The 24,667-nt window shown below is 39.8% G+C and overlaps 1 protein-coding gene and 1 long non-coding RNA gene across 3 annotated transcripts; both read left to right on the forward strand.

Moving 5' to 3' along the window:
* On the forward strand, positions 1 to 23,550 carry LOC148847142 (serine/threonine protein phosphatase 2A 57 kDa regulatory subunit B' beta isoform-like). 2 transcript variants are annotated; one of them, XM_088950859.1, is made up of 3 exons: positions 184 to 464; positions 687 to 1,895; positions 22,956 to 23,550. In XM_088950859.1, the coding sequence occupies exons 2-3, from the start codon at positions 729 to 731 to the stop codon at positions 23,280 to 23,282; spliced, it is 1,494 nt and encodes a 497-aa protein (XP_088806985.1). In that variant the 5' UTR covers positions 184 to 464; positions 687 to 728; the 3' UTR covers positions 23,283 to 23,550. The 2 variants fall into 2 exon arrangements, with proteins under 2 accessions (XP_088806984.1, XP_088806985.1); XM_088950858.1 differs by having other exon boundaries at positions 1 to 1,895.
* Positions 16,018 to 16,763, forward strand: LOC148847143 (uncharacterized). The gene is made up of 2 exons (XR_016100977.1): positions 16,018 to 16,325; positions 16,465 to 16,763. It is a non-coding gene; the product is annotated as an uncharacterized LOC148847143 (long non-coding RNA).
* Positions 23,551 to 24,667: the final 1,117 nt, after the last annotated feature.

The raw sequence follows: 24,667 nt of genomic DNA on the forward strand, positions 1-24,667 counted from the left end.
TTTTTTTCTGATGTTTCAAGGAACTCGTAACCCGCGAACCCAGGGGCTATATTTATTTTATTTTTCAATTTTCACCCAAAAAAATACAAAATAAGAATTAAGAAACTGGAAAATATTATCTGATCTGATGATATGAATTATGATTATGATATACCTTCATAATTGAAAACTATTTTGGATTTTGGGTTTTCTTTTTTACTTTGTTTAGAAATTAGAGTTTTCTCATTTTTAACACTCCGCGGTCCTCTCTGCTTTGTCTTCCTCCTTTCTCTCGTTGGTTCTCTCGCTCGGTCACTCTGCTCGATTGATCGATCGATCGGTCGTTCGTTACGAATTCATGAATTGAGTGTCGGATTCCCTCCTCGATTGTTCGGTTGGGTTGCATTTCCTGCAATCTGCTACAGATGGTGTCGGTGTTTCCGTTTCTCGGTGGTTGGATTTCTCGTCGTTTTGATTTAAATACGGTACCTCTTGCTTTCTTCCCCCAGTTTATGTTCTTAAGTGCGCGTGTTTTTGATTTCTATAAAATCTTGTTCAGACCTTAGAAGGAGAATGAAAACAACATATTTTGCAGACCGTAGGGTTGTTTTCTTGCCAATGCTTTTCAATTATTAGCGATCTTCGTTCCAATTTCGATCATCTAAGGTTTTGTTTTCTTGTTGAACCAATTGGACGTTATTTATCAGAAGAAGATCTAGGATTAGGGTTTGTAATAATAGAGAGGAGAAATGTTTAACAAAATCATAAAGCGTGGCCATCGAAAGGTCCCCAAGTCTGATACCAATGAGGTATTTGGTCGGAAGTCTGGATCGAACATTACCGTAAATCATGCTTCTCGAACTACCGTTGCGTCTTCTGTTGCCAATTCTCAGCAACCGGCAGGAGGTGCTGCAAATACTGGCGCCGGGCCAGAGCGGAGCTATCTCCACGCCGCAGTCATGGAGATACTTCCGGTCTTCAAAGATGTTCCCGTATCTGAACGCCAGAATTTGTTTATACGCAAGCTGAAGATTTGTTGCATCCTCTTTGATTTCTCTGATACTTTAAAATCAGTTCGGGAGAAGGAGATGAAGCGTCAGACACTAATTGAGCTTGTAGAATTCATGCAATCAGGTTCTGGCAAGATTACTGAGGCGGTTCAGGAAGAATTGATTAGGATGGTTTCCGTCAATATTTTTCGTTGCCTACCTCCAGCTGCATATGAGAACACCGGAGCTGAAAATCTAGATCCAGAAGAAGAGGAACCTTATCTCGAGCCTTCGTGGCCTCACTTGCAGATTGTGTACGAGCTGCTTCTTAGGTATGTTGTGTCGTCCGAAACTGATACTAAGATTGCAAAGCGATACATAGATCATTCCTTTGTTTTGAAACTCTTGGATCTGTTTGATTCTGAGGATCCCCGTGAGCGGGAGTACTTGAAAACCATTCTTCATCGAATTTATGGAAAGTTCATGGTGCACCGCCCATTTATAAGGAAAGCAATAAACAATATCTTTTACCGCTTTATTTTCGAGACAGAGAGACATAGTGGAATTGGCGAGCTATTGGAGATTCTTGGAAGCATAATAAATGGATTTGCCCTGCCAATGAAGGAGGAACATAAGCTGTTCCTTGTTCGGGCCCTTATCCCACTCCACAAGCCTAAACAAGTTTCCTTGTATCACCAGCAGCTGTCATACTGCATTACACAGTTTGTTGAAAAGGATTACAAACTAGCAGATACCGTTATAAGGGGTCTGCTGAAGTACTGGCCGGTCACCAACTGCCAAAAGGAGGTCCTCTTTCTTGGAGAACTAGAAGAGGTGTTGGAGTTTACACAACTTGCAGAGTTCCAGCGTTGCATGGTTCCTCTTTTTAGACAGATTGGACGCTGCCTCAATAGCTCTCATTTCCAGGTTTGAGTTGCATATATTTTTATTTTATTTATCAAATCCCATGGTTTACAATTCATTGAAATAGTAGATTACTAGAGTTCATCATTTGGTAACACAAGAAAAGATTCTGGTTGTTTAGATGAGATGCCTAGAAAATCAGGATTAGTTTGTTACTAACAAGGTGATACCTTGATATAGATGTACTATATTAAATTGCTTGGTTTAGCAGTTGCTGTGGAGCCTGAGGTACCAAATTCTTTGGTTAAACAATCATTATGAACATTCAAAAGATGATTTTATGCCTTTTGTTTTCTACCTCCAAATGACTTGGGTTATCTTCATCATGATTTATGTGTTCTCTTCCATATTTCATTTATTTATGCCCTTACCGTGCCGATTTTCATTTCCCTTTTCTGTTATTATATTGCGTGCTTTTTGTTCCAATGTCAAGTTATTTTTATTAGCAAGGATATATACTGCTAAGGAAGAACATTTAGCTCTTCCCTTTAAAGAAATTGAACATTGAAATGCTTTAACTTTGTTTTCACATGTATGAGATGGTATGATATATTGATGGGCTTTGCCATAGAGTTATGCAGCTCTGTTGGTAATTGGCAGTATAAGTTGAATCATAAATTTAACTACTTTATAAAATATCTGCTACAATTATATGTGTTAGCTGGCAACATCTAGATATAGGTTTTTGCAGTAGTTTTTTCACCCCTCCTGTTCATGACCTCACAATTGGTAAATGTGACACCTTTGTTTGAATATGGTGTACATGGTGCTTCCTTGGATTGTTTCTATTGTGCAGATAAGTTCATATGGATACTTCTCTGTGTTTGTTCTGGTATGACTTGGTTTTCAGAAATTTCCAATCTAAAGATTGATGGATTAAGATTAACTGAAAAAGAAAAATGAAAACAAAATGTCTCCTTTTTCCTATTGGTGTATTGGGACATTCAAACAATTTAAGTTATTGGTATATGCTACTTGCTAGTCAGATATATTACAACTGGATCAATTAGGTATAAAATGCTGGTTAGGTTCGAATAAGGGGTTGAATTCCCTGGTCAAGTTTTCAAATGATCATCTACATAATGGGCATGGTTTGGTGTTTTTGTTTCCAAAACGGATTTGTATATATGTATTCAGTGCCTTATCTAAAACAAAAGTCATTAACTTTACAACCTGTAGTTAACGATCACAACACAGATAGGGCGTACTTATGCATGGATTTTTTTTATCTCTAAATTTCAGGGGTGACCATGGGCCAAGCTGGGCTTATGGGCCTACAATTTTAAATATTTGATATATATGTTAACTGTATAATAATATATTACAATGTGATATGCATAATATATATTATATTTATATTATACTATATATTTATGTAATATAAATGTTATACTATATATATGATATAATATATACTAATTATATATACATATATAATTCTGGGCCTGGACAGAAAACCTAGGACCAAACCAACTGACCAAGTCCAACATTTGTGGGCTGGTCTGGGCTAGGAATGATCACCCTACCAAATTCCCAACTGTATTTATCAAGAACTACTTTACCATTTTTTGTGTGTTTTCTGCTGCTATTATTATCATGATGATGCTGATTTTTGTACTTAATATATCCATGAAAGTGTTGTTTTTGATTGAACATAATTGTGCAAGTATGGGAATAATTATATCTATACTGTATCTCAGTTGCGAATGTCAATTCTCTAGCCACACCTACTAGAGTTGGGAAAAATTAGGTTAAGGGATTGTTCTTGGGAGACAAACAAGGATCAAATTCTCATTGCCTATGAATGTGTCAAGTATAGGAGGAGGCAAAAGGAAAAGGGGTTGGTTTGTAAATTGGACTTGGAAAAAGCTTATGACATGGTGGATTGGGACTTTCTTCTAGAAGTTCTCAATTGTAGGTGCTTTGGAGAAAGGTGGTGTAGATGGGTAAAGGGTTGTATCTTCTTGTGTTACTTTCCCATTTTGGTGAATGAAGTAGCTTTTCCTGCTAAAAGGGGCCTAAGACAAAGAGATCCTTTCTCACCCTTACTCTTACTCTAGTAGTTGGTGTTCTGGGTGATCTGATCTCAAGGGTGGATGTTGATAATCTGATTAGAGGTTGGAGAGATGGGAGGGAGGAAGTGGTCACACATGACACATCTTTAGTTTGCAGATGATATTATATTGTTTTGTGAAGGGGAAGATGAAAGCTATATTTTTTTTTTTGGTCAGTAACAAAAAACTTTCATTAATTAAGAAAAAGGTTTCAATACAAAGGTGGGGGAGGACTCTCTTACCTGAAGAGCTCATGAATCTTAAGAGATTAGTGCACCACTCTAAAAGAATATCCAGCCTTAAAGTAAACTGGGGCAAGAGTTGTGTGGAAGGAGTGAATTTAGGGAGGGGAGAGGTGGATAGGCTAGGAAGAGTTTTGGGATGTGGAGTAGGGGAATGGCCATTGCAATATTTGGGACTACCATTGGGAGGAAATACTAATGCAAATAGCTTCTGGTACCTAGTGATTGAAAGATTTACTAAGAGGCTGGCAAATTGGAAAAGAAACTATATTTTTTTGGGGGGTAGGATAGCTCTGATCAAATTTATGTTGGCCAATTTACTAGTTTATTTCCTATCTACCTCCAAAATACTAGTAAAAGTAGCAAACCAACTAGGGGACACCAAGAAGGATCATCTAGTGAAGTGGGAGATAGTTTCCAAGACTACAGATGATGGAGGCCTAGGTTAGTATAGGTAATATCAGAGTGAGAAATATAACCTTGTTGGGGAAATGGTTGTGGAGGCTGCCATTGGAACAAGATAGACTACGGTATAGAGTGATTGTTGGCAGACAATGGTTGGGATGCAGGTCTCAACCCTAGGGCTTCTCATTGCTCTCCTTGAAAGGTATTCATGGTATATTGCCCACTATGCTTCCTTTTATCAAATATGATGCATGTGTTGATAAGGTGATAACAAAGTGTTGTTCTAGGAGGATGCTTGGGTCAGAGAGAGTTCCCTTAGGCTATGTTTGGTTTGAAGGAAAAGGTAGGTCTTGACAGTGTAGCCGGCCAGAGATAGGTGAAAGAGGAGAGGAGAGAAGAGAAGAGAAGAGAAGAGAGGAGAAAAGAGAGGGTTTGCAATGCAACAGTACAGGCGGCGCCAATGCTTTTTTAATATATATAGGGCGACAGAAAATAACAAGGGAAAAGACCCTTGTGCCCCCGAGTACAATAACGGACATAACAGAAATAAAAAACGAAATAAAAAACACTTTAATTTGGACAAACAGGCCCTAACAACTGCAACTAAGTTATTCTAACATTATTCCAACACTCCCCCTCAAGTTGGAGCATAGATGTCAATCATGCCCAACTTGTCACACAAATCTTTGTGCCGCACATGATGAATACCTTTGGTGAAGATATCTACAAGTTGCTCTTCCGAGTTGACATATGGTGTGCACACTTCTCCACTTTCAAGTTTCTTTCTGATAAAATGCTTGTCCACTTCAATGTGTTTCGTCCTATCATGCAGAACTGGATTAGCAGCAATATTGATGGTTGCTTTATTGTCACAGTAGAGTGAAGTAGGATTGTTTACTGCAAAACCCAGTTCACCTAACAGATTTCTTATCCACATGATTTCCGCAACCCCATGAGCCATCGCTCTATACTCTGCTTCAGCACTGGATCTAGTCACCACACTTTGTTTTTTGCTTTTCCATGTGACAAGGTTTCCTCCTACAAAGGCACAATAACCACTGGTGGACTTCCGGTCATTGACTGCTCCTGCCCAATCTGCATCAGTATATACTTCCACTTTTAAGTGACTGTGTTTCTGGAACAACAAACCAGCTCCAGGAAACTTCTTGAGATATCTCAAGATCCTCTCTGCAGCCTCAAAGTGAGTTGTCATCGGGCTGTGCATGAATTGACTAAGGACACCCACTGCATAGGCAATATCAGGCCTGGTCATAGACAAATACAGAAGTCCCCCCACGAGTCTCTGGAACATCATTACATCTTTCAAAAACTCTCCCTGACTGTCTCCCAGATGGTGATTAGGTTCAATAGGTGAATCAGATGGTTTTACCCCCAACTTGCCTGTATCTTCTAGTAGATCTAGTACATACTTCTGTTGGGAAATAAAGATGCCCTTGTGAGAGCAGGCAACTTCAATTCCAATGAAGTATCGTAAGGGGCCTAGATCCTTCACCTCAAATTTAGTGGCTAAGAATTTTTTTAGTCTCTGGATTTCAGCCTCCCAATCTTCTGTGATCACTATGTCATCCACATACACAATAAGAGCTGCAATTTTACCTTCACCTCTTTTTACAAACAAGGTATGATCTGACTGGCATTGTTTGAATCCCATTTGTTGGACTGCTACATGGAACTTACTAAACCAAGCCTGAGGTGATTGTTTCAATCCATATAGGGACTTTTTCAACCTGCACACCTTTTGTTCACTGCCTCTGGCACTGAACCCTGGGGGTTGGGTCATGTACACCTCCTCTTCCAAGTCACCATTCAGGAAGGCATTCTTGATGTCCAATTGGTGAAGATCCCAGTCAAGATTTGCTGCCAAGGAAAGGAGAATCCGGATGGAGTTCATCTTCGCTACAGGGGCAAAAGTCTTTGCATAGTCCACTCCATATACTTGTGTGAACCCTCTTGCTACCAGTCTAGCCTTCTACCTTTCAACAGTTCCATCAGCTTTGTGTTTCACTGTGAACACCCACTTGCACCCCACTGGTTCCTTCCCTTCAGGAAGATCTACCAACTCCCACGTACCATTTTTATGTAAGGCATCGATTTCTTCCTTCATTTCATCTGTCCATTTAGGTTTTGACAAAGCTTCTGCCACGGTCTTAGGGATGGGAACACTATCCACAGAGGAGAGGAAGGCACGGTACGAGGGTGAAACATGCTCATAGGACACAAAGTTAGAGATAAGATGATTAGTGGTACAAGATCTCTAACACCCTTTCTCTTAGCAATAGGAATATTAAGATCATTGGGGACATGTGAATCAACATTTAAAGGAGCAATGGGAGCAAGTGTACCTGGCTGATGACACGGATCTGCCTTGGGTGAATCCGATGATGTTGGTTGCATAGTGTCCGGCTCCACGGCTCTTGAACTCTGTTGGCTCTTATGACGACGATGGAAAACCCGGAACGGAGGAGGATCGCGTAAAGGAGGTAGTTGAATCTGAGTCGTCGCCTGTTTCTCCTCAACCCTATTCTCCCCTTGAGGAGAAACCGAGAACGGTTGACTCTCAAAGAATGAGACATCAATGGAAACATAGTACTTGCGGGCAATGGGATCATAGCAACAATACCCCTTTTGAGATGAGGGGTAACTAAGAAAAACACAAGGAATAGCCCAAGGGTCAAGTTTACCACGAGTAGGTGAGAGGTTGTGGACAAAACAACGACACCCAAAAACGCGCATCGGAATGGTGGACAGCGGGGCTGTAGGGAACAGGAGCTGATGTGGGGCCTTATACTCTAGTAGCCGAGAGGGCATGCGATTGATGATATATGTCGCATACAATACTGCATCCATCCAAAATTGTTTTGGCACATTCATATGAATCAACAAGCCACAAGCAACTTCGAGTAGATGACGATTTTTTCGTTCAGCCACACCATTTTGTTGGGGTGTCCTGGCACAAGAGCTTCGCTGAAGTGACCCACTCGAATTAAAGAACTTCGTGAGATCACTATGGAAATATTCCTTTGCATTGTCCGACTGGAAAATATGAATTTCCGTTTGGAACTGAGTGAACACCATGCGTTGGAAATCTTTCACAATTTGTGGCACTTCATCTCGAGATCGCATAGGATAAACCCAAGTGTATCAAGAATAATCATCAATCAGCGTAACAAAATACTTATAGCCAACCGCAGTAGGTAGAGTAATAGGGCCCCAAACATCAGAATAAACAATATGAAAGGGAAATTCATATCTTTTATTTCTTAAAGGTAAAGAGCTTCTACAATGCTTACTCAACTGACAAGTTTGACACTGTAACTGACTCACTGACAAGGACTCAAACAACTTTGGGAACATAACTTTTAACGACTCAAAAGAAAGATGACCTAAACGACTATGCCATAAATAGGCCTGACTCTCACTCGACGAACTTGAGTCTCAAAGAATGAGACATCAATAGAAACATAGTACTTGTGAGCAATGGGATCATAGCAACGATACCCCTTTTGAGATAAAGGGTAACCAAGAAAAACACAAGGAGGATCGAGCTTACCACGAGTAGGGGACAAGTTATGGACAAAACAACGACACCCAAAAACACGCATCGGAATGGTGGACAGCGGGGCTGTAGGGAACAAGAGCTGATGTGGGGCCTTATACTCTAGTAGCCGAGAGGGCATGCGATTGATGATATATGTCGCACACAAGACTACGTCCATCCAGAATTGTTTTGGCACATTCATATGAATCAACAAGCCACGAGCAACTTCGAGAAGGTGACGGTTCTTCCGTTCAGCCACACCATTTTATTGGGGTGTCCTGGCACAAGAGCTTCGCTGAAGTGACCCACTCGAAGCAAAAAACTTCTTGAGATCACTATGAAAATATTTCTTTGCATTGTCCGACTGGAAGATATGGATTTCCTTTTGGAACTGAGTGAACACCATGCTTTGAAAATCTTTTACAATTTGTGGCACTTCATCTCGAGATCGCATAGGGTAAACCCAAGTGTATCTAGAATAATCATCAATCAAAGTAATAAAGTACTTATAGCCAGTCGCAGTAGGTAGAGTAACAGGGTCCCAAACATCAGAATAAACAATATCAAATGGAGATTCAGATCTTTTATTTCATAAAGGTAAAGAACTTCTACAATGCTTACTCAACTGACAAGTTTGACACTATAACTGACTCACTGACAAGGACTCAAACAACTTTGGGAACATAACTTTTAACGACTCAAAAGAAAGATGACCTAAACGACTATGCCATAAATAGGCCTGACTCTCACTCGACGAACTTGTGGACTCAATCGCCACTAGACCAGCATTATTCTCCAACACGTAGAGACCATCCACCATGCTTCCTCTACCAATCGTCTTCCCCGAGGTCAAATCCTGAAACACACATGAAGACAGAAAAAAGGTGACTGAGCAGTTCAAAGAGTGAGTAATACTACTGATGGACAACAAATTAATAGGTAATTTCGGAACATGCAGGACATTTGGAAGAGTAAGGCCAAGTGGGAGAGATATGGTGCCTCAGCCAGCTATGGTAGAAAAAGAACCATCAGCCAGTCTTACCTTATCTCTTCCAGAGAAAAGGTTATATGTCTGGAACAAATTTGACTTACCGGTCATGTGATTTAAGGCTCCGGAGTCAATAATCCAAGGTGAATCAGTAGTATGAGATGACACATGGAAGGCTGTGGCATTACCTGATGTAGACGCAAATGAGGTAGAAGGAGTAGGCTCAGAATCCACCTGGCGGAGAGTCCTACCATACAATTCCAAATGTTCACGGAAGGAATTGATAATATCTTCCTTAGGGTCAGAACCGGGATGTCTCTCCTGAGTTACGGAAGGACTAGTCTCTGTCGATGCCGGATTAGCTGAGTTATACCTTCTTTGATTCTGCTGGCCTGGTTTCTTGCCCTGATCCGGTGTTGACTTCTTGCCCAAATCCTGTGCCCATTTAGGTTTTCCATGGAGATCCTAGCATGTATCTTTAGTGTGTCGTGTCTTCTGGCAGTGAGTGCACCAAAGGTTGCTTTTATCTTCTGTTTTTTTCTGAGTGTCACTCCTTTTAAAACCACCTCTGACATTTGTATCTGAATTTCCCCGGACTACTAGGGCAACTGACTCCCCTTCTACACCATTCATCACACTTCTTTTGCTTTCTTCTGACTGCACCAAGGCATACACCTCCTGAACTGATGGCAAGTCTTTACTACCCAAGATTTGTACCCTGATGGACTCATATGACTGATTCAGCCCTAGGAGAAAGGCAAACACGCGTTGCTGTGATACAAGTGACTTATAGGCTTTTGCATCTTCATCACACTTCCAATTCACGTTCTGATAGTGATCAAGTTCTTTCCATATTGATGTCAAATCAGAATAGTACATCGAGAGACTCCTCTCCCCCTACTTGCAAGTAGAAGATTCAACTTGTAGTTGATATATCTTGGCATAGTGTCTCTGTTCTGAATAAGTGGACTTCGCTTGTTCCCATATCTCACAAGCAGTTTCAGCCCACATAAAGGTCTTCCTTACTTGTGGCAGCATTGAAACCAAGAGCCAAGACATCACCATACTGTTCTCTTGGTCCCACCTATCATGCTCAGCACTTCCATACTTTGGTTCCTTTACTCTCCCATTGATGTATCCTATTCGCCCCCTAGCAGTGATGTAGAGTTTTATCCCCCTAGACCACTCAAGGTAATTCAGACCATCAAAGGGAATGACAGCCATGGGAAATCTCATATCCATTCCCCCACTCACTCCATTGTGGCTTCCTGAGATTTCTGAAGTAGCAGAATTCTCAGTTGACATGGTCAAGCAGTTACTCAGTCCCACACACCGGATTTAGGACCCCTCCTTACTCCACAAAGCAATGCTCCACTCAGTTCACACCCACACACTAGGGTTTACCAACCAGGTTGTGCACAAACCGTACCAAATTCTGGACAAAACTGAGGTAATATTCGGCAGTTTCAGACCTGCCTATCAGAATTCTAGAATGGCTAACAGCCACTAATCAGCAAGAGAGATCCTTCTTGCTTATGGTTAACTCAAACCATTGAGAAGATAGGTGTCTTAACACACCAACAGGATCACACGATCCAAGACAAGTAGGGTTACACAGGTTCGATAGCATTCAGCCGCCCCAGATTCATAGGGTTTTCACTCGGCCCATGATCAAGGAGAGTAAAGAGGAGAAAATTAGAGGGAGAACTATACCAGTCGTAGCTATTCTGTAGTCCAGAATCAAATTTCCTTTCTGCTAGTCTGTTCGACCTATTCTTTGGGTTGATCGATCTTCTCTTGACAGTAGGGTTGATCGGTCTGCTCTCTTTTAATCAATATTCCTGCTCTGATACCATCTTGACAGTGTAGCCGGCCAGAGATAGGTGAAAGAGGAGAGGAGAGAAGAGAAGAGAAGAGAAGAGAAGAGAAGAGAAGAGAAGAGAGGAGAAAAGAGAGGGTTTGCAATGAAACAGTACAGGCGGCGCCAATGTTTTTTTAATATATATAGGGCGACATAAAATAACAAGGGAAAAGACCCTTGTGCCCCTGAGTACAATAACAGACATAACAGAAATAAAAAACGAAATAAAAAACACTTTAATTTGGACAAACAGACCCTAACAACTGCAACTAAGTTATTCTAACATTATTCCAACAGTAGGGAAACCCATACAAGATCTGTAAAGCTTTCCCTACCTTTCCTTTCCTTTCCCTACTTTTTCCTTCAAACCAAACACAACCTTAGAGATAGGTTCCCTTCCATTTACTCCATCTCAGAAAACAAAAGAAAAGTGATCTCCTTGGTTTTTCACTGGTTGAAAACAATGGATGTGTTTAAAGACTTCTTAGTTGAAGATATATATAGGAACTAGGGTGTTGTGGCAAATACAAATTCTCTTAAACATGTGATACAAGAACTTTGGTCCCCACCAATACAAAATAGGGTGAAGTTGAGCTTTGATGATAGTTCTATACACAACCTAGGACCCTTGGGTATAGGGGGTGTTTTCAAAGATGGAGAAGGCAAAATTTTAGCATTATTCTTGGGCCCAATAGGAGAGACTCTTTGAGAGCAAAAATTGTGTCATAGCCATTACTACAAGGTGTAAGATATGCTAAGCAGTTGAGACCACAACAAATCGAAATAGAAGGGGATTCGAAGTTGGTAATTGGATGGTTGTAGTTGGGTAGTTTTGGAGCATGGACATAGAGACAATTGTTAAAGGAAATTGCAATGTTTAGAGAACCAGACCAGGCATAGAACTGGAAAAGGGAGAGGTTCATAGGTCAGAGGTTTAATTGGGGTTGGTCAATGAACCCACTCTAAAATTATACATATATAAATGTATTTATGCAAATATATACATATATTTATGTATATATGTAAATATGTATGCAACTTTTGCATATATACTCAAATGTATGTATAAATATATATAGTTGGCCTGGGCTCGAGCTACCTAAGGGCTAGGCCCAAGCCCGGCTCGAAAAATAAAAAGCCCGACTTCTTGGGCCCGAGCCCAGCCCGAGGATTGAAAATCCAAGCCTAATCGGTGTAAAATTTCGGGTTGGGCCAGTTCAGGCTCAAGCTGGGCCCACCCAAGTTGCACCCCTAGATCCAACCTGCAAACCCAACCAGGCCCAACCCAAAAAAAGCGGATTAGGTCTCCTATCTATTTACTCAAGCTAGAAGGCAAAATGACCCAACTCGAGGTCACAGTCACCTATTTTCAAATTGGCATTGACCTGGATGGTCAAACCATTCAACCATTTGAACCAGATGTCTAAACCCGTATTTTTGGTAAAAAAACATTGAGTTGGTCAAAAACCAACTGACATGGGTGGTTGAACCATCACCCTAACCTGAATATTTAGTTGGAATGGATACAAAAAGATGAAATAGGCTGATTCTTGAAGTTAGAAAGGGCATAAAGTGAGGGAAATTGGTGTTTCAAAGGGGATTCCCTGAGCAACAAAGTTAGAAACAACATATTTGGATGTGTGTCTTTTCCTACCTTTGAAGTTTGAAGCCACCCATTACAGAAATTTACACCAAGAAATTTCCACAATCATTTGCTTTGATGCTTGAAAGTCCAAACCATCCTTTTGCCTTGAATTTAGACGTTGGCATTCCCATTGCTCATCATAAGGGTAAGAGATCTTGCACTGACCATCCTATTAGCTACTTTGTATCCCATGGATCATTATCTCCTGCGTATGCTTGGGAAAATCTATGATACTAGAAAGACATGGTATCGGAAAAGATTTGATCAATCAAAGCACCCCTGTGAATTTAATATATACCACCTGATTGATCACCTCTTTAATGATACCGGTTGATTGGCTGTACGTTTTTCTAGTATGATGTCTCTCTAGTGTCATAGTCAAACCCCTTATACTTTTATCTCACTCTTGCCTACCATTTCTCTTCCAAAGTTTTTATAGGAAGCCATATTTGATTAGGTGGAGGATGGCCATGGAAGAAGAAATGTTGGCTTTGTACCAAAATGAGGAAAGGAATTTGGTTTCTCTTAGGGCTGAGATCCTCGCAGCCCTAGAAGGTATCCAAAGAGCAAGGGAGTTGAACATCAGATGTTTGGTTCTTGGAGGTGGTAATTAGGTGGCTAAAGGGGGGAGGCAGCGGATTATGGAGTTATAACAACGAGAAGAATAAATTTAACTGGCTGAGTAGGGATATTGTGGTTCATTACAACTGGGTGAAAAGGACTGCTAATTCTTTTGCTGATGGGTTAGCAAAGCAAGGGGTGGATAGGGTTTCAACTTTTTGGGCTAATTTTTGAATTTTCCTTGTATTCTTTGGTGGGGAGTTGAGTCTTTTTTCCTCCCCTTTGTACCTAAGCCTCACATAGTTTCATATCTTTAATAAAGTTTCTTGTTATTGATCCAAAGAAAAAAAAAATCGGTTTCTCTTCTAGCAAGAAATTAGTGGGATGCTGTTAGGTGTACATTGTGAAATTCAAACCTGTTGGTGTTGTGGAAGGTCTTAAAGCAAGACTTGTTGCTAAAGGTTTCAGATAAACCAATGGCATAGACTTTGGCGAAACCTATTCTCCAATTTCTAATCTAAGATCACTTTGTTTTGGATTGTTATCTCTTCAGCTGCTACTTAGCATTGGCCATTGCATCATTTAGAGGTTAAAAAAGCATTTCTTCATGGTGACTTCACAAAGGAAGTATATATGGACCAACCAACTAGGTTCATTGCTCAGGGGAAATTGAATAATGGTTTGTAGCTTGAATAAAGTATTCTATAAGCTTAAGTAGTCACCACAAACCTAGTTTGGGAATCTTAATGATGCAATTACTAAGTTTGGTGTTATTTATCAAAAAAAAAATTCTGAGTTTGGCCTACATAGGTTTCATTTAGATTATTCATTTTAATGATGCAATTAAAATATCTAATGCAGGCAATATCTTTCTAGTTGTTTATGTGGATGATATTGTGATAAGGAGTGATTCAAAGCATTAATGATTCGAAGCTATCCTTACAAGAGAAATTCCTTACTAAAGACTTGGGCAAGCTACAGTATTTCTTGGGGATGGAAATCATGAGGCCAGTTATAGAGGTATCTATGTCACAATGCAAATACATGCTGGATTTGCTTGGGGAGATAAATATGATTGGTGTAAACTAGTAGCTATGCCTATCGATCCAAATTCTAAGCTTGCGTCAAATCAGGGGGAATGAGTATATGATCTGGGCCAATATAGGATACCTGCTGGAAGGCTCAATTAGCTAACTATTACTCGTCTTAACATATTTTTTATGATATTTGAAAAGGTCACCAAGTCTGGAAGTTATTTATAGAAATCATGGTTTGTGGACACTTAATTGTGTTGTTTTTCATGGATGAAAACTAGGATGGCTCACTTGTAGATCATCAGTCTATGGCAGAATATTGCACATTCCTAGGTAGGGATCTAATCTCTTGGGAGAGCAAGGAGCAGAATGTAGTGGCCAAATTTAGTGCTGAAACAAAGTATAGGGCTACGAGTCATATTATAGGGAAACTCATATGGCTTAAGAGTCTATTTGAAGAGATAGAGATCACATTGAAAATTCCTATGCATCTTCATAGTGGCAATTAGGCCTTGACGGACCAGTTTCCCTCCTTGTATTCCCTGTCTGATTTGAAGAATGAACCCATATCTAGGGGTGATCATGGGTCGGGCCCGTGCCAGGTTTAGCACCTATGTTAAGTGCTTTAACCTAGGCTTGGGCTCGGCCCAGCTTGCACCCCAGGCCTAGTTTCAAGCCCAATCCTGGCCCTGCATGGGCCCGGGCCAGGCTTACGAGCTTTTTGGGCCTATGACATCCAATAATAAAAATTTAATTATTTAAAAATTTAAATAAAATAAAATTAAATGTAATATATGTAAAAAATATGGCACAAGCCCAAGGTAAATTGGGCTTGGCTAAGCTTTGGGCCTATGCACAAAAAAGGCATAGGCCTCATTTAATTATTAGAGTTGGTTTGGCTTGGCTTATCTATCCTTTTATAAATGAAGGCAAGGCCTCCATTCCTGTTCTTAAGCAATGTGGGACTTGGAACAACGCTAAATTATGAGTGCTACCATTGAGTGTTTTTCCAAGTCCCACATTGCTTAGGCAAGGAGAATGAAGGCCTTGTCAACTAATTAATATTTATTTATATGTTAAAACTTAAAACTTTTATATCTTATACAAAATAATAAATATGTAGTACAAATTAAAATTTACTTGTATATATATATATATAACATGTATAATATAATGTTATAATAAATATTTAAAAATATATTATACTATATTATATTGTGGGCTGGGCTAGGCTTAAAGTGTTGGGCCCAATCTCGGCCCAAAATTTTTTGGGCTTGATGCAGTCTCGAGTTGAGTTGGGCTTGCACACAAAAACTTGGGCCCAGGCTTGGAAATTTGCGGGCTAGGCCGGGATAAGCCAAGAATGATCACCCTACCCATCTCTTCTTTCCTTGTGCCTTCAGATTCATCTTTCGGGTTTGGGTGAAACTTGGGCTTGAGAAGGGCTGTTAAGGACATAGAACTCAGATGTACTTTGAACTTGTTAACCATTCTTGAAAATGCATTCTTTGAAACCTTATCTCAACCTCTTGTCTCTAGTGGTATGTCCTCCCTATTAAAGAGGTTTGGAGCAAGCCTATTCCTCCTCGGGTTGGTAGTTTTTTGTTGGGAGACATTCCTAGAAAGAATTAATACAGGTGACATTCTGCAAAGTTGATGGGGAAACTGGTTAGCACCTTGTTAAAATAATTTAGTTGCTAATGTTAGGGCCTGCTTGGCTAATTAAAGTGTTTTTATTTCGTTTTTTCTTTTTGTTATGTCTGTTATTGTACTCAGGGGCACAAGGGTCTTTTCCCATGTTATTTCTGCCGCCCTATATATATTAAAATAAAGGCTGGCGCCGCCAACACTGTTACATTGCAAAACCCTTCTTTCTTCCCTCCTCTCTTCTCTTCTCTTCTTCTCCTCTTCTCTCTTCTCTTCCTCTTATTTCTGGCCGGCCATACTGTCAAGATGGTATCAGAGCGGGAATACTGATTAAAGAGAGCAGATCGAACAATCTTACTGAGAGAACAGATCGAACAGACTAGCGGAACCTGGGCAGATTAGAAATCTGATTCGGGACTGAAAAATAGCTACAACTGGTACAGTTCTCCCTCTTTTTCTCTTCTTTACCCTCCTTGGTCACGTGCCGAGTGGATCGTGTGATTCTGTTCATGCATAGCCCTAGGACACTTCTTGAACTGCTCAGTCACTTTTTTTCCGCCTTCATGTGTGTTTCAGGATTTGACCTCGGAGAAGACAATTGGTAGAGGAAGCATGGTGGATGGTCTCTACGTGTTGGAGAATAATGCTGGTCTAGTGGCAACAGAGTCCACGAGTTCGTCAAGTGAGAGTCAAGTCTATTTATGGCATAGTCTTTTAGGTCATCTTTCTTTTGAGTCGTTAAAAGTTATGTTCCCAAAGTTGTTTGAGTCCTTGTCAGTGAGTCAGTTATAGTGTCAAACTTGTCAGTTGAGTAAGCATTGTAGAAGTTCTTTACCTTTATGAAATAAAAGATCTGAATCTCCATTTGATATTGTTTATTCTGATGTTTGGGACCCTGTTACTCTACCTACTACGACTGGCTATAAGTACTTTATTACTTTGATTGATGATTATTCTAGATACACTTGGGTTTACCCTATGCGATCTCGAGATGAAGTGCCACAAATTGTAAAAGATTTTCAAAGCATGGTGTTCACTCAGTTCCATAAGGAAATCCATATCTTCCAGTCGGACAATGCAAAGAAATATTTTCATAGTGATCTCAAGAAGTTTTTTGCTTCGAGTGGGTCACTTCAGCGAAGCTCTTGTGCCAGGACACCCCAATAAAATGGTGTGGCTGAACGGAAGAACCGTCACCTTCTCGAAGTTGCTCGTGGCTTGTTGATTCATATGAATGTGCCAAAACAATTCTGGATGGACGTAGTCTTGTGTGCGACATATATCATCAATCGCATGCCCTCTCGGCTACTAGAGTATAAGGCCCCACATCAGCTCTTGTTCCTTACAGCCCTGCTGTCCACCATTCCAATGCGTGTTTTTGGGTGTCGTTGTTTTGTCCATAACTTGTCCCCTACTCGTGGTAAGCTCGATCCTCCTTGTGTTTTTCTTGGTTACCCTTTATCTCAAAAGGGGTATCGTTGCTATGATCCCATTGCTCACAAGTACTATGTTTCTATTGATGTCTCATTCTTTGAGACTCAACATTTTTTCTCGGTTTCTCCTCAGGGGGAGAGTAGGGTTGAGGAGAAACAGGCAACGACTCAAATTCAACTACCTCCTTTACCCGATCCTCCTCCATTCCGGGTTTTTCATCGTCGCCATAAGAGCCAGTAAAGTTCAAGAGCCGTGGAGCCTGACACTATGCAACCAACATCATCGGATTCACCCGAGGCATATCCGTCTCATCAACCAGGTACACTTGCTCCCATTGATATATCTGCTCTTTTAAATGTTGATTCACCTGTCACCAATGATCTTAATATTCCTATTGCTAAGAGAAAGGGTGTTAGATCTTGTACCACTAATCATCCTATCTCTAATTTTGTGTCCTATGAGCTTGTTTTACCTTCGTACCGTGCCTTTCTCTCTTCTGTGGATAGTGTCCCCGTTCCTAAGACTGTGGCAGAAGCTTTGTCAAAACCTGAATGGACAGACGCAATGCAGGAAGAAATTGATGCCTTACACAAAAATGGCACTTGGGAGTTGGTAGACCTTCCTGAAGGGAAGGAACCAGTGGGGTGCAAGTGGGTGTTCATAGTGAAACACAAAGCTGATGGAATTGTTGAAAGGTATAAGGCTAGACTGGTAGCAAGAGGCTTCACACAGGTATATGGAGTGGATTATGTAGAGACTTTTGCTCCAGTAGCCAAGATGAACTCTATCAGGATTCTTCTTTCCTTGGCAGCAAATCTTGACTGGGATCTTCACCAATTGGACATCAAAAATGCCTTCTTGAATGGTGATTTGGAAGAGGAAGTGTACATGACCCAACCCCCAGGGTTCTGTGCCAAAGGCAGTGAACAAAAGGTGTGCAGGTTAAAAAAATCCCTATATGGGTTGAAACAATCACCTCGGGCTTGGTTTAGTAAGTTCCATTTAGCCGTTCAACAGATGGGGTTCAAACAATGCCAGTCAGATCATGCTCTATTTGTGAAAAGAGGTGAAGATAAAATTGCAAATCTTATTGTGTATGTGGATGACTTAGTGATCACAGGAGATTGGGAGGTTGAAATCCAAAGACCGAAAAAATTCTTAGCCACTAAATTTGAGGTGAAGGATCTAGGCTCCTTACGATACTTTCTTGGAATTGAAGTTGCCCGCTCTCACAATGGCATCTTTATTTCCCAACGGAAGTATGTATTAGATCTACTAGAAGATACAGGCAAGTTGGGGGTAAAACCATTTGATTCACCTTTTGAACCTAATCACCATCTGGGAGACAATCAGGGAGAGTTTTTGATAGATGTAAAGATGTTCCAGAGACTCGTGGGGAGACTTTTGTATTTGTCTATGACCAGGTCTGATATTGCCTATGCAGTGGGTGTCCTTAGTCAATTCATGCATAGCCCTAGGACAACTCACTTTGAGGCTGCAGAGAGGATTTTGAGATATCTCATGAAGTTTCTTGGAGCTGGTTTGTTGTTCCAGAAACACAGTCACTTAAAAGTGGAAGCATATACTGATGCAGATTGGGCAGGAGCAATCAATGACCGAAAGTCTACCAGTGAGTATTGTGCCTTTGTAGGAGGAAACCTTGTCACATGGAAAAGCAAAAAACAAAGTGTGGTGGCTAGATCCAGTGCTGAAGCAGAGTATAGAGCGATGGCTCATGGGGTTGCGGAAATCATGTGGATAAGAAATCTGTTAGGTGAACTGGGTTTTGTAGTAAGCAATCCTATGTCACTCTATTGTGACAATAAAGCTGCCATCAATATTGCTGCTAATCCAGTTTTGCATGACATTAATTGCCTGTTTGGCTAATTAAAGTGTTTTTTATTTCGTTTTTTTCTTTCTGTTATGTCTGTTATTGTACTCAAGGGCACAAAGGGTCTTTTCCCTTGTTATTTCTTTCGCCCTATATATATTAAAATAAAGGCTGGCGCCGCCAGCACTGTTACATTGCAAAACCCTTCTTTCTTTCCTCTCTTCTCTTCTCTTCTTCTCCTATTCTCTTCCTCTTATTTCTGGCCGGCCATACTATCAAGACACCTATTGGTTTCTTGCTTGTTTGCTAGAACTATTTCGGAATGGGTATTTTCCCTTTTTGGGTGTACTTGGACCCCCCCCCCCCCCCCCCCCCCCCCCACAATATGCAAAGTCTATTCTCCCCTTCTCCTTCTTACGTTAGCTGGCCAATGAAAAGAGGGAGGATTATGTGGAGATGTATTGGGGCAATAGTTTGTTGGTTTTTATGGGAAGAAAGAAATTTACGAATTTTCTTAGAAAAGGAGAGAACCATTGGGAATTTAATAGAATTGATACACTTAATGGTGGCACATTGGCTTAAATCCCTGAACCTATTCACAGATTTCTCCATGGATGAGTTGATGAGAAATTGGAAAGAAATAGCTAACAATAGCTAGGTTAAAAGGGTTCCTAGTCCCTCTTGGACCTCTCCGCTTAAGGAACCTAGGACTATCTGGTATAGGGGGAGTGTTCAGGAATGAGAAAGGGCTTATTCTAGCCATGTTCTGGCCCTATTGGGGAAGGAGGCTCTCTTAGGGCTGAGATCCTTGCAGCTCTGGAGGGTGCCAAAGAGCAAGGGAGTTGAACATCAGAAGGTTGGTTATTGAAGGTGACTCAAAGGTGGTGGTGAGATGGCTAAAGGAAGACAACTTTGGTATATTGAATTACAGCAATGAAAGGAAAAAAAATAAGTCGATGACTAGGGACATTGATGTGAAAGTGAAACACAGTTGAGTAAAGAGAACTGCTAACTCACTCGCTGATGGATTAGCCAAGCAAGGGGTGAATAGGGGTTCTTTATTTTGGGGGCTCATTTCTAATCTTGTATCCTTGGTATTTTGCTGGTGGGGGAGTTAAGACAGTTTACCTTCCCCCCTCTCTTGTAATTAAAGTTTCATAGGCTTAATAAAATTTGTTGTTACTGATCTATCTATCTATCTATATATATATATCAAGGTTCAAAATATCATTACGTATCGGCCTGTATCGGGGCTTTCCTGATACGCCCCTACAGGGGGTATATTGGGTCAGGCCATGGTTCAGAGGGTAGTCGGAACTTAAATTGACCCCTCTGAACCAGTTTTAAATAGAAAAATAAATCAAACATAAAAAAAGCACCAATATATCGATATTTATAACCTCGACAATATATATATATATATATATAGTGACAATTAGGCCTCTATGCATTATTGCATCAAATCCTATGTTTCTTGAGAGAACAAAACACATCAAAGTTGATTCATTTTTGTTTGAGAAAATATTCAAAACTATGATATAAATACACTACTTGTGAAGATGGAAGATTAGCTGGTAGATTTGTTTGTTAAGGCATTACATTGACTCCATATTAATTTCATTATTAGCTCCTGGGTCTATATGACATATATACACTAGCTTGAGGGGGAGTGTGGAGAGACATGTAAAAATTATGCTAGTTACATGGTTATAGGTGGCAGGATAGTTTAGACATTTCTCCTCTATTAATAATGACACTCTAAGTCTTTATTTTTTACTTGACAAGTGTGGGATAGTGGATATATATTCAAGGGCAAAGAGGTAAAACCCCACTAATATGTACAATGAGACTTATGATAAGTGGCAAAACTGATGCCTCACGGCACATTAAGTAGAGCGATACGCCCTTGTGAGGCCAAAGAGAGATTCATGGGAACTCGCAATAGTAATCAAACCTTGTGTGGCTAAATTAATTTAACCTTGCGAGTCAAGTCCCATGAGGAACCTCACGAGGCAAGATTAATTTGACCTCACGAGGCAAGACTAATCCGACCTTGCAAACCAAGCCTCATGAGGCAAGCCTGATCAAAACTCGTGAGACTATATCAGGAGTACAAAGTACAAAGGTAGCTCTGAGGGTGTGAGACACATGATTAGTGCCCTAGGGAAGCCACGACTAGTTGTACCTGAGTGTTGTACTGACACATGTCACCCTTAGAGAAAGCCTGAGATTGTGCTCTAAGGCTCTAATGACCTTGTGATCCTCAAGAACACACGTCCTATGGGGATTATTAGATAGGATTTGTTTCCAGACATTGCTTGAGCTGGAGAATATTCCAGAATTCTTGCTTCATGCAATGTAACCTTTTCCCTCGCTTCTATAAATAGGCAAACCATCCTCTGTGAAGGGGATCCAATCTTTGCTTTTCAAAAAAAATCTTTGTATGAAAACAAGGCAAAAAAAAATCATTTATCAAAAAAAAAAACAAGGCAAAATTCAAGATTGATAGATAAGAGAAAGCCCCCATTTGTTAAAATCATCCATAATGAGTGGGAAATTGAAATAGATATTTCTTGTACAGGGTGGGTGTATATAATGAAGATGTACTTTTGGAGTGTTGAAGTGGCAGAAAAACTGTTGGAAAATTTTTATAAATGGCTATAAGATCAGAATGTATTGTCAAACTGGATGTTCTGCGATTAAAATACTATACATGCATAGATTGAGCAAATGGTTAAATTTGAAGAAAAATCCATGGAATGATTACGGCCAGGATGTGTATATTGAGATGGATGAGTAGATTTTGAGGCTGTCATACTCCAAAGCCTTGTTTCAAATAGTTGGGGTTGCATTCCTAATCGATGACAGCCTGAGAAACTAGTGGTAACACCAGGAATTGGAAGGTTAGAACTAAATACATATATGTAGGAACCTGGAAGCCGCCCCCAATATGTGACAAGGATGTTTGCCGATGTTTGCCCCTACCACCTAGACATGTAGTTAAGATGAATGGGTATGAGTTTTGTCTTCACCAAAAAAAAGGGAATTCATGAGTTTTTGTCGATGTTATTGGTTATCCATTTGCAGTTTTTGTTAACTAGGTACTGACTTTGATTGTTGCTGTTGTGTCCGTCTGTTTTGTTAACTAGGTACTGACTTTTGAGTGTTACTTTTATGTCTGTTCTGTTGTTTTTTGTGGTTATTACATTTTACTGGTAGAATAAAATTAACACCAACCGAAGATTCAAAACCAGCACCAGTGTGTGGTAAATGTTTACCATTTAATTACGGACTTTATATTAATAAACTATGAACAGTAGTGTTTGAGGAAAATGAGGTTTCTTTTGTTTTAGTGCTTGTATTATTTGGCCAAGAAACGGTTAAAACTATGTCTCCAGTATAGACAAAAGCCACTTCTGTTCCTTTGTTTTTTGTCATTGCAATTGACTGAATGTACAAAGTAGACTAAGCAAGAATTTGGTAGGCCATTGCTGCAATGGTTGCCTTCTGGAATTCCTCTTTTTTTTGGACATTAACTTGAAGTTCCTCTAATCCTTTTTGATCATTTAGTGTTGAAAGCTTGTGGCACAACATTTTTCTACGAGTTCGGTTTCCTATCTCATATTGTTTTACTGATTATCAGATGTAATGGTTGCAAATTTGCAGAAAACTTAAATGTCAGTCTGCGAGTTTCTTTTTGTTCCTTTTCCTTATTTCTTAGGGTATTCCTCATACTTATGTGTACATACCAGTACCAACTATGCTTTAAGAGTGTTTGATAAAATAAAAGTTCGCACAACAGGTGGCAGAAAGAGCCCTCTTCTTGTGGAACAATGAGCACATTGTGAGCTTGATTGCCCAGAACCGGAGTGCGATATTCCCAATTATCTTTGAGGCGCTAGAGAAGAACATGGAGAGCCATTGGAACCCGGCAGTTCATGGGCTTACAGCAAACGTGAAGAAGATGTTTCTGGAGATGGACAACGAGCTGTTTGAACAATGCGAGAGGCAGTACATTGAGAAATCGGCAAATGCCAAAGGCTTGGAAGAGCAGCGAGAATTGTTGTGGAAGAGACTAGAAGCTGTTGCAGCAAAGTCTGGGGGAGAGGATATGGTTTTGGTTAGCTGATTAACTTTAGTAGGGTGAACTGAATCCCCATCCATCTAGTAGGTGATTGATGGACGGATAATGTTCACCTCATTCCATTCTAGTCGGGTTTTTAATTTTTATTCTCTTTTTGGGGGTCTCGCTTTGGAATATCAAGAAAGTGGGAGTTAGTGTAATTTAAAATTGTATCAAAATATGTGGATAATGTGCTGGAGGATATGAATGCTTGTGAAGATTTCCACTAAATTTTTCTCCAAATGGAAGAAGTATCAAAATTATATTCTTTTTAGTTCTCTGTGGCACTACTTTCCTCAGACTACTCTCAACTCATCAATCCCCAACCATAAGCCAAGTGAAGCGTGAAACCAAAGATAAATAAAGTGAATCAGAATTTACATTATTCAGTTTGTATTTCATGCACTTACACTGATATAAATGAAATTTGCATTAGAGACAAATAGAGCATTGGGATTTATTTAAATTATCAGTACCGTTGTGTGAAAGATAATTGATAATTTATTTATTTTCTACATCTTTTAATCAAATAATTCGAAATTTTAATGTATATTCTTATTTATTGGTTATATATAATAGTGAATAACTTATGGATTCTGAATCTAATAAATTCTTTTTATCCTAAAATATCTCCCTGTGACAAGTACTTCACAGTGCACAAAGGATGTGTTGTGCTCCCTGTGGAGCACGTCTTGCGGGGGGCATATTGGTTGGAGATAAAATCATGCACACACCAGGAATTGGTTATCTATCACCTGTGAACATATCAGTATTCACTATTTAGCATATAGGATCCAAATGAATACTGATATGTTAGATTTTATTTGTTTGAAATACAAACGCGGAACTGGGGTATTTATGTATCGCGTTCATAAACGTTTGTTTGACATATAAAAAAGCAATGGTTATTAGATCAAAAATGTATTTTATGACATTTTTGTATTCTGAAAAGAGAGCATTAATGTATCTATTTTTTTTATACAACTTTGTATTTCTTTGATAATCAACTTTTTAACCAAAGTTAAGACATTGAAGAACAAGGTGGTTGGAGAATTTAATGATGGGACCCACACTTAGCACTAATTTCAAACAAACAATATAAGTTCGAAAATGATTTAAAATCTGAACTGTATTTGCATTCTTGAACTGAAAAGAGGATAAATATGTAGTGTATTGTGTACATGTTTGTGTTTGCATTGCAACCAAACGCAGCCTTAAGGGATTAGATTTGGTGCTTACAAAATTGTACTCACTCCGTTTTCAGTCTTTTTCAATGGTGCAGTGCATTGGAAATGGTGTGAGCACAATTTTGTGAGGATTGAATCTTTCAATTGTCATAAGTAGCCCAGTTCATTGTGCATGAATTTGTCTTAGGCTCATCAGATTTCTGC

Source organism: Nelumbo lutea, chromosome 6 (assembly GCF_056320005.1).
Source record: "Nelumbo lutea isolate HS-2025 chromosome 6, American lotus-T2T, whole genome shotgun sequence".
Classification (NCBI taxonomy): Eukaryota; Viridiplantae; Streptophyta; class Magnoliopsida; order Proteales; family Nelumbonaceae; genus Nelumbo; species Nelumbo lutea.